Here is an 11,552-nt window from a genome sequence, read left to right as displayed (position 1 = left end):
AGAGAGAGAGAGAGAGAGAGTGAGAGAGCTGTGAAAACATTCTATCAGTAGAAATCTCCTTCTCGAATTCTTCCATTCTCCTTTCTTCTCCCCATCCTTCGCTACTATGAAACTATCTGCTCCCAAGCCCAAACTATTACTTTGAAATCAGTTTCGGAGATTTTGCTACACAGTACAGGTTTTAGGTTTAGCGCTCGTCGCGGACTACGTGCTCGTGCGCAGGAAGAAGAGGTGGGAGGGAATAGATGGATTCCCAAAAGTTTGTCGTTGCGTTTCCCGAGGGAACGACCTCTGTACCTTTTACTGCTGTGGCAGGCTTCTCTTTGCCTTGGTAGCGCGATAGAGAGTATTGCTGCAGTGGTGGGATTCGGCGCTTGTAAGGTGCACTGGAGTCTTTTACTGCAGTCCGGGAAAAGACTCGAGGATTAACTTATTGGGACTTTCCGTCGGTAAAACTCGAATGCGCACGAGCGCTACCGTATTTCTTTAGGGGCTTTGAGTTATGACTTTTGTAGAAAACTTAAGCTAAGAGACTGAGCAAATGAGGGAGCGCGCGTGAAAGAGAGGGAGAGAGAGAGAGAGAGAGAGAGAGAGAGAGAGAGAGAGGGAGAGCAAGCAAGAAAGTGGAGTAGAGAGGAAGAATTAAATATATGTTGTAATTTTAAGTATGCTTCATGTGGTCTAAGATAGTATGCACTTCGATCATAATATCATTTTAAATATACACACATATATATATATATATATATATATATATATATATAATGTATAAATTAATGAATTATTAACAAATTATTCATCCGTAATTTGTGAAGTATATAGATAGTTGTATTTTATTGAAATAAATAATAATTAATTTTGATGATAATTGAAATTTTTATATTGTTGATAACTTTCTTTTCATTATTTTTGTTTCTTATAAGTGCATATTTTTCTTGTTAAAATTAATAGAATTAATGAAAGAAAATTTATCCTTCGTTCAATTGCAATCGTTTTATAATTTTTTAAATACAGTGTGAACAGAAGGTATATGAAAATGTAACTACACCTATATATTGCTTCTTATTCTTTGAAATATTCATTTGTAAAAATACTTACTATTTCTATCTAATTTTATAAGAAATTTTATTAAAATAGTCAAATCATGAATATAAATCCGAATGTATAAATAAGTTTTGTTGCAAAATATAATGAAAATGGAATGCGAGTAGATAAAGCTCTGCATCAATATTCTGATTATAAAATGAAAAAAAAAATAAAAAAACTACAAGTTACACATACATAGAATTATTATGCATTTAAAATTAGATACTATTCACCTTTCAAATTCCACAACTTTCACCTTCTACAGTCAATGATTTGATGAATTTCTTTGTCTCCTTAAGTCTAAAATCAAAGTAGAGAAAAACTTGGGATAATATCTACTCATCTACATTTCAACGCCATACAATTACAATATAAATTATATTTAGACGTATGGCATGCAAAAGTCTGATTTCCTCATTAAAAAATCAAATATAAAAATGAATTGAACTTTGTTGTAAATTTTAAATCAGAGTCGAATAATAATAATATAATTATTCAGTTTATATTTATATATATGACTATAAATTTATTAAGTATTGATAAAAATACCCAAAAATTTATGATTAATAATAAAAATTAATAATTAATAATCTACAAAAATGAGCTTTAAAAGAATTTAATATAGCAATATTGTATTTATAATATCTTGTTATTTTATCATTTTTGGCCAAGTATAATTGACGTGGTATTTTATTATTCAGAGATTATCGATATATAAATTAGTCAATAAGAATTTCACTTTATGAAATAAAATATTTTAAAAAAGGAAAAAACAAAAAATTGCATACTTGATTCCAATAAGCTTTTCACTTAAATCTCTATATTCTTTAAAATATTTTTACCGTTGGAAATTAACTTTAACCATTTAGAATTCGATCCTGCAAAATGTGTTCTTGTTCTAATCACTATAAAAATTGGTTTACTGGCAAATAGAGTTCGTCAATAATTTTTTTTTTGACTGACTGACTTTCATCATCTTCGTAATCAATATTTACATATATTATATTTATCTTTACAAAGCATCGGATAAATAAAAAAAAATAAAAAATGATTCGGACGCATTTGCATACATAAATTATTATTCAGAATTTTGTTTTTATTCTATATTTTGTTATGTAAAAAGGTACAGAAAAAAAATTGAATCCTCTTTCAAAATTCATCCTTATTAGTACCAGATCATTCTATTTTTCTATTTTAATTCTAACTTTACAATGCGCCTTCTACAGTATGATCCTTTACATTTTTTTTTCTTTTTTGCGTCAATAATTGTAATTTACTTTATTCTAACTTAGTTTAACTTCACAGTCTTTATTTATATTCTTTACATATTTGAATTTAGTAATTTCTGTAGTTCCTGATTTATTATCAATATCTTTATTTTAATGCTTACCGCCATATCTTATGATTTTGTAGTAGTTACTTCCTCGCCATCGAATATCCTATCTTATATTTTACTATCTCTGCAATTTCATTATTATTATGCCTCATCCATTTCATTCTCTTTTATATTCCCCTTAAATATTTGTATTGTTTCTCTTATATCGTGTCTATAGACGTCAGAATCCTCCACTTATTATTATATTGCATTTCCCTTTTTACTATATTACAACACCACAATGTCTAACACAATACAGATTTTTCTACTTCTTTTTAATTATAATTACATCTCTTTAAATCTTTCTCCTACACTTACTTTTTCTCTACATTCAATTGAATTTACAATTAATATACTTTATAAATAAACTTTTTACTATTCTTTTTGATTTATTTTTGCCAATTCAATTTTTAATTTATTCATTTTTTTAACTATTTATCTTTAAATAGTTTCACTATATTTATCACTATATCAGTTTCGTATATTTCACTTTTATTTCTTACATATATATCAGTTTTTAATACGAGCCTTCGGCTTTAAATAAATCAATATCAGTATAAGTACATTTTTATATTGCTTTTTAAATCTAATTAATTATCTCTTTACATGACGGTTTTCTACTTTTGTCATGACAATTTAAGCTTCAATTCTTTCATAGATTTTTCTCTATAAAACATACCTTTTCTACATTTTTCCAGAAATATACTTTTTCTATACATTTTTTTTGTTACTATTTTATTACCAAAGTTCAATTTTCAATCATATATTTTATTTTATTTTTTTAATTTGCCTTACTCTAGATTTATTAATGCACTTAACCTTCAGTCTTTTTAATCTATCATAATTCTTTATTTTATTTCATTCGCGTTCTTTAACTTTACATATCCAATATGTTACTATTCTGAAATATTTTATTTGTTCTTTAATTATATATATATTCCTAATTATTTCACAATGAATTGTTCTTCTTCCTATTTTATTTCGAACTTTTTATTGATTAGTATAAAATTAATTTTATACCTCATTCATTTTCCAGTCACTACTAAATATCATTCACTGAAACTATATATTTATTAATTATTAATTTAAATAATATATAAAAGGATATTACATTATTTCCATACAATAGACGAGAAAATATGAGCTTGTCTTAAATAATAAATAATACAGAATTAAATTCTATATTTCATTTAATATAAATGTTAATTTTAGATTTAAAAATTATTCTCAATTAAGCTAATGTTTAATGATTTATAATTTATCGTATTAAAATATCGTTATTCTTTTGTACAGATTCAATCCTGTAATATGTACACTTCTAACGACGAAATACCCGATTCTTTACTTACTACTTTACCCAATTTTTCTTCAATTATTTTTGGTATTATATATATTTTTGTAATATTACACGATTAATTTTTTTTATTCATTTTCATAAGTCTTTTAATTTTAAGCTAAAATTTATTAACTTTTCCAATATTTATCATCTACTGTGTATTATCAATTTCTTGTATTTCATTGCACACCAGAAATTGTGTGGAGAAATTCTGAGCTTATACATATGAAAATTGATTGATACAAAACCTATATTGATACTGAAAATTATATGTATTTATACAAGGAATTTGTGTTATAATATAAATTTTAAATTAATATATATTATCGTAGGAATGTAATTATATACAACTAATTATTTTTAATTTTAGTAAAAAATAAAGGATAAATGCAGTAATATAATTAAAAATTGACATATATTCGTGAAGGTTTATTTTAATACTTTTTGCAGTTGATTTTTATAACATTATTTTTATGTGACCGGACAAAAGAAGTAAAACTTTTTTTGACAAAAATGTTAAAAGAAATTTTGATTACTAATTGTAGATTGAATTTGTGGTGTTATATTATTATTTAAATAGAACAATATTTAAAATATACTAAGAACTTAATATAAAAGTCATTATAAAATAGTGTCATTATATGGACAAGATTTTAAAATATCATTTGCAGCTAATGTACAGAAATAAAGATCGATAAGAATTTTAACTTAATTATTATAAATAAATTGAAATTAAAATAAGCAATAAATGTAATGAATTAATGGTATTAAATTTTTAAATTAGCATTAAATATTTTATCTAAATTGAAATTTCGGGATGGTTGTTCTATTCTATTTTATTTATCAAAATTGCTTTTAAAATACTCAAATTTCTCTTTGAAAATTTAATGAAAAGTATTACTATCCTAGCCTGTAATTTCCACATTTACCTAAAAGTTTCAACAGGCAAGTATCACATATCCATAAAGACTTACCCGATATCTTATATATATATAGTACTTGATTTTTTTTAATATGGCCACATGTAATTTGTATTTCATTACACAATATTATTATACTCCGTTTGAATTATGTAATTATTTTATAATTCTAATAAATGAGCTTATTATAAATCAATTAAATGACATTAAATATCGAACTTTCATTGTGCATTCGTTAATAATTCGTCTATCAATTGACGGACTTTATTGGTATTTTAGGGACGGAGGATGATGTCACCCACCATCTTGAGATCAATATTACAACAATGAAATCCGTTGCAAGTAATTCGAGCACGCATCATCGAACGAAAATTGAAGAGAACATTGAGATGAAGCAAACTGAAGCAGCGGCCACGAACATTGATGCACCAGTTACCAATGAGAGAACAAGCGAAACTATGAAAGGCAATTACTTGGCTGGAAATCCAAAGATTACTACTGCGGCTTCGATAAGTGAGCGTAAGTTTATAACTCGATATCGAAATGTTTATAATTACAATCTCGATAAATTCGTTATAAGTTGAGTGGATTTCATTAAAATATCATTACAATATCACTGTTGCCACTAATTTATTGTGTTTACTAAGGAAATTGCATAAATATGCATAAATTATGTTACTTTCATATATACTTGTATAGTTTTTAACAATCGTTGAAAGATTTTGCATTGTACCGTGATGAAATAATGAGCAGTATTGACATTTAGAATGCATAGTTATTAAAATAAATAAAATTTAATGCTACAGATAATTCATTTCGTATTAATATTAAAATCTATATCGTGGTAACTGCAATCTATCTACTCGTAAAGTTTGCGTTATTAAAATTCTTCTACGGAAATGAGCCGAATGGTCCATTTAATTAGAAAAATGATTTCGCGTAACATTTATCTCTATATTCCTTTAAACGGCCAAAATTAGACGTAAAATTTCAATTATTTCTCAACAGCAGCAGCAGCAGCAGTTAAGAAAGAGCTAAAAGTTTCTTTCTCTTCTGAAATAGAAGCTACAGCACCACATCAAGAACGTTTAATAGGTTTCATCGATAATACAACGAATCGTTCCCCGGAGGGAATCATAACGAGTAGACTTTCTAGAAATGAATCGTCGAGTCGTAGGCTTTCGGCTCCCGAGACGTCGACAACAGTCTTGGAAGCTTCAATCACCGGATCGAGTGCAAAAACATTATCAGCGTCAACAACGATCGGAACGACTCAACTTACGACTTCGGTACTTGGCAAAGTTGCATTTAAAACAAGAAACGACCTCGTCGGTGGCACTTTTCACGAAATCAAGTCGGGGCAGAAAATTAATGGCTTGGTAAGAATTATTTATTCATATAATCGATTAATATTTGCTTATTTTATTTCACTAATCTTATCATTGATTTAGACTATAAATTATTTTCAAGTATTTTTATTAGTTATTATAATTGACAAATTAGTCAGGTGTTAAAGTTAAAATACACATGAAAAGTACATTGTAATTGAAATGTAACGTGTATTGTTTAATGTAAATTATATTTTGTTAAACGCCGTGATATATTAGATTAATAAATTTTACTCGTCAAACTGTCTCAGTGAACAACCAAATTATTAGCAATAATTTAAATACTTAATATACTAGACATAGCAAAACATACGCCATCAACATTTATCTAAAAAACATTTTGAAATAACAATCCTCTTCCCACAGAATCAAGGCTATATTGGTATTAGTAAGATTGTCAAGCCAAATATTGCCTCAGCTCTCGGTAAATATACGCCATACTTCGAGGATGGTCAGAAGGAAGTTAACGTGACGACGAGGATCGGTAGCACTGTCGTTCTTGACTGCGAAATCGGCATGTTGGGTAATAAGACGGTGAGTAGTAATTGACAATGCGAAGATTTATTTATCGGATAAAATGACAAGAAGCGATAGAGGACAATTACATGCTAAATTGACACAGACATCCATTTGCCTACATACGAATATGCGGTTGATGTTGAGTTAGTCACGTGATTAAATTTACCCTATAAATTAGGCGATGCTACTTAAATACGTTATCGCTCATAAGTGTATCGAAGTATTATCCGAGAAACGAAATTACAACGTTTTTGGGGTAGAATGTGTATGCAAGTCATAATAATTATTTTAGGAAACCATAGTAAATGATAAATTTTTAACAAATTAACTATAAAAAGTGTTTACAACATCATTCGATCGTCAAAAACTATAAGTTGAGATTAAAAAAAAAAAAAAAATGATTTACACAAGTTTGTAGTTTCGCGTCTTAATAATGATTTCTAAGTGTATATAATAAATGTGGATTTATAATACATTAAAAATTTCTGCTTGCAAAAGTATTTCTAATATAGATAATACGATGTTACCTCTTTTTGCTTATTAAAATGGAATGACAAGTAAGATATTGAAAAAGACATAACTGTGAAATATAAACGGCCATTAGTTAAAAATTTGTTTCTATTATATAGTTTATATAGTTTATATATAATTTGAATATAAGTGCTCGTTTCTACAGTATCTTACATACATCTTAAATTTAGCATCTTAATACTTTATTTGATGAAAATTAAATAAATCGCGTTTTAATCTTTAGATAACTATTAAAATGTATTATATCAAAAAGCTCATAAAGTTAAAACGTGAAAATAAATCTTAAAAGTAAAAAGTGTAAGATAACAAATATCGTGACAATTCTTCAAGCAATTAAATAACGAGGACACGGAAGCAAGCTTTTTCTGTAAAACTAGTAAAGCTTTCATCGTTGCTATATTTATTTACCTTTAGGAAAACGTATAAACTGAATTCAAGAATGAAAATAAAAGAGTACTATTGTTTAATTTGTAAGGAATTACGATTTTTCATTGTTCTGCATGGATATCTGAAAATACATTAGCCATGCTGTTTCTGTTTTATTTTCTGAATAGTTTATATTTTTAACTTTATATATTTTACTGAAATAAAGATATATATAAATATATATGTGTTTAGGACACTTTTATTTCTCTACTTTATATTTCAGATTCATATTTTATTTTATATTTACTTTATATTGGTAATTGTTATTATAATTATTACAATATTCAACGATTGTTATTATAATAAATTAATTAATTTAATTTTTATATAGAAATGTAGATTTCAATAAAATTTGAGATCATAAACAATAATGAATGCACTTAACAGACTATGAATTATTATAGAATTTTAACTATTATTGCATTCATGTAATCAAAGGGGAAACGATAATCAAGTATAATTCGTTTATTCGGATATTAATAAAAAATACTTTTACTTTTAATACTTTATACTTTTATACTAATTTATATAATTTTTCATAAAATTTTATAATTAAAATGATAAATAATTTAATTTATTAAAATGCAAAATATTCGTACTGATGAAATTTATTAAGAATAAAATGACGAAACGATGATAAATCAATTAAGTATTTGTCATGTTATGACAAATTCATACGACTAAAAATTCTGAAGCTTAAGTATAATTAATGCGTGCCCTAATTAATTTCAAAATGGATTTATTTAAGACTTTCATTTCAAAATTGAAACGGTATGCTCGTAATTGCTGGAATTTCGTAAATATTATAGATTTGCAATCAATATAATCCGTAGATGATTGAATCCTGCAATTTTAAATAAAATAAATTCTGATATTGTTGACAGAATGAAAAAAGTAAAAAATTGAATTCAGCATTTTCATTTACAATAAATTTGTTAAAAGTCCGAGCAATAAATGCTAGAAACATTTACAAGTTACTTTATCTGAACAGTATCTTCTGTAATTTAAATAATTTTTTCTCGTTACTTTACTACGCAAAAAAAATTGGCAGATTGATTTTTTTTACTAATTTCTCTATTTTGTATTATTCTTCTATATTATTTAATTATTGAATACTGAGTACCCATTGATGTTGTCAAATTGAAACTAATAAAGTTGCAAAAAATTACAGCAGCAGGGAAAATAAAATTTTCTAAAGATAATGACTATCATTTGCTTAAAGGATCAATTTGAAATCATAAATGCAAGTCGGTTCATTCAAATTGAAAAATTTAATTATATCATTTTCTGAATTCAAATATCTACGAAGTAAGATAAGTTGAAATATATACATAACTATTGCAACTTTAGTTTGCAAAAGATGCGATATGTACATTTCCCCTAAGACCTATCATCATCCTCCTGCAGCTATTGGACTTGGTTAAGTGTAGCTTTATGTACGTATCATAAAGTATGTCTGTAATGCCTTAGAGACATTGATAATACTATACAAGATATATTATTCTCGATTGGGAGTATTATAAATTAATTAATTTTTTACTTACATTTTTACATTCATCGACTATTCCTTTCCTTTTCAATATTTCTATAAAAAATAATTAAAAAAAAAGTTGAAAAATTCTCCAATGCATGTTCTTTTATTCTTCTAATACAGTATTTTTAACTCAAACTTTAAGAATTATTTCAATATAGATAAAACGATGTATTGTAATTATAATTTTCACTTATTTTGATCATCTTGCATACAGATTGTTCCAACGCATTAAAATTGGATTGCTGTTATGTTTATACATTTAGATTTTCGCTAAGCAAATAACTTTTTATTACTTCTCAAATAAATCAAATTGGAGAGAATATACAAATAACATGACATAACATTATTGTCCCTTAAATCTCATTTAATAATTATCGTAATTATTATAAAATTATTAATAATTAATAATTTATGCTAATTTAAAAGATATTCTATGGTTAACATTAAATAGATTAGCATGTAAGTGGTTAGAATTATGAAATATATTGAAAAATTCTTATGACGATTGTCAATAATATATATTAATAAATAGCCATAAATATTATACAAATAAACTTATTGGACTTTTAAAGAAATATTATTTTTAATAATATTATCTTTATTACTTTATTATAACGTATCATTATCATTTTTGTTTTTGTTTAAAGTAGTTTGTCCAACATGACATATTATAATCAACTCAAATTGTTAAAAAACATTTAATTCATGTGAATGTATTTGATTGATCTCTGAGCCCACTGACCTGAATCTAAATGATTTATATAATACATGATTCTTCACTACCCTCTTGTCGAAGAATGAACTCATTATCCAATAACAAAAATAAAATAATAATTGGGATAATAATTAAAAACTAGTATCGCATAAAGCAAAGTAAGCGTTCGATTTTAACGTGATGAGATTTATTTTTCTAAAGAGTAAAGATATTGTAACCGATGATTAAGTAGAATAAAATAATTTATATGAGGAATAATATACACTATTAAGAAATTTTATCAATATCTCTCATAAGAGGACTTTAATGGCTTCAAAAGAAAACTTAGAAAAATCGATAAATTTTTAGAAAAGTAATTATCAACATAGTTAATAATGAAGTGAAGTAAGTAAAACAAATTCGTTTAAAAGTTCAAATATCATGTACCATTGATAAATTCATAAACTAAATTGTCATTGTTAAACCGTGATATTTCGCGTGTTGCAATAACAGTTACGGATAGATTTAGTTTACCGTTAGGCTTAGTGTATTGTTTAAAATTGAAAAATTATATCACATCTTTGATATATGCGTAGTACGATCGTAAATATCCGAATAAAAGAAAGTTTGGAGTTGATCTATTTTTATTTTTAGTGTAAAGATATTACAACGTATTGAATTGTACTTTCGAAACAATAATAATACTAAGTGTAAAACTTTTATAGGTAACTTTATTAAAAGTTACATTAATAATATATTGAATCTCATAAATTTTCTATATTTAACAGGGAAAAATACGATAATTTTTAAAGGAAATTTATTATAATAATGATTAAAGAATGAAATTATAATATTTAGTGACATTCATATTCATAGGTAATGAAAGAACTTATTGACATTTACAAAATACTATGAAAAACCTTTTATCTTTCTAGACTGTAAAATATTGGCTTTCAATATTTTCTTATAAATTGAGGTTAGTGAACACGATATAAATATTTATTTTTAACTGACTAACTATCGGCATAAATACGTCAGAATATGTAAAATTTAAAACTGATATTCTTCATTTTTTTCTTTAAAAATAAATTCACAATTACAAAATCTATATGAATAACGCGTTCTCTTATTATTAATTTAAATTAATAATAATATTTTAGATAATAAAATTATTGCGTTTGATGGAAATATTAAGTATCATAGTAAGAATTTACAATATGAATCGATAAATTATGAGCAAATTTTTTATATAACGTTCAAATTTATTGAAATGTATTAAAAAATTATTTATATAACATTAAAATATCAAATTATAGAATATATATTAATTTGTTAAATTGTAATATGTTAAACAATAATATAGTTAAATGTAAATTTTAATTGGAAAATGGTTGTTTAAATTTATTTATTAATTTTGTCTATTACAATTAACGTAATGTTTTCATAAATTAAATAGAAGATTCAAGGTAACTTTATAAAATTAAATTATTTACATGTAGATAACATTAAATAAACAATTTCTATGAAATTTGTCATGACGTGAGTTTGTAGCGAAGGCATTCGCCTATTTCTTCCCTAAAAATCGTAATAAGAGTGGGCACAATTAAATATATAATAGGCACAATTAAAAGAAGAATTTTCTAGCCTTGCAAAGCTCTCGGGGCGAATAATATAAGCAAAACAATTCATGTATAAGTAACAATGACAATCATATTCTGTGTCACATAGGAAGAAAAAAGAAAA

At 25.4% G+C, this 11,552-nt stretch overlaps 1 protein-coding gene across 1 annotated transcript in view; it reads left to right on the top strand.

The window, feature by feature from the left end:
- LOC105359478 (uncharacterized) overlaps nt 1-11,552 on the top strand; it is a 77,057-nt gene that overhangs the window by 17,696 nt on the left and 47,809 nt on the right. Inside the window, exons 2-4 of the mRNA XM_011496092.1 lie at nt 4,997-5,236; nt 5,729-6,096; nt 6,472-6,639. Coding sequence (XP_011494394.1) covers nt 4,997-5,236; nt 5,729-6,096; nt 6,472-6,639 — 776 coding nt within the window. The remainder of the gene's footprint in view (nt 1-4,996; nt 5,237-5,728; nt 6,097-6,471; nt 6,640-11,552) is intronic.

The sequence above is a fragment of the Ceratosolen solmsi genome, unplaced genomic scaffold (genome assembly GCF_000503995.2).
Source record: "Ceratosolen solmsi marchali unplaced genomic scaffold, CerSol_1.0 scaffold11, whole genome shotgun sequence".
Lineage (NCBI taxonomy): Eukaryota > Metazoa > Arthropoda > Insecta > Hymenoptera > Agaonidae > Ceratosolen > Ceratosolen solmsi.
This window is presented reverse-complemented; position numbering and strand designations above follow the sequence as displayed.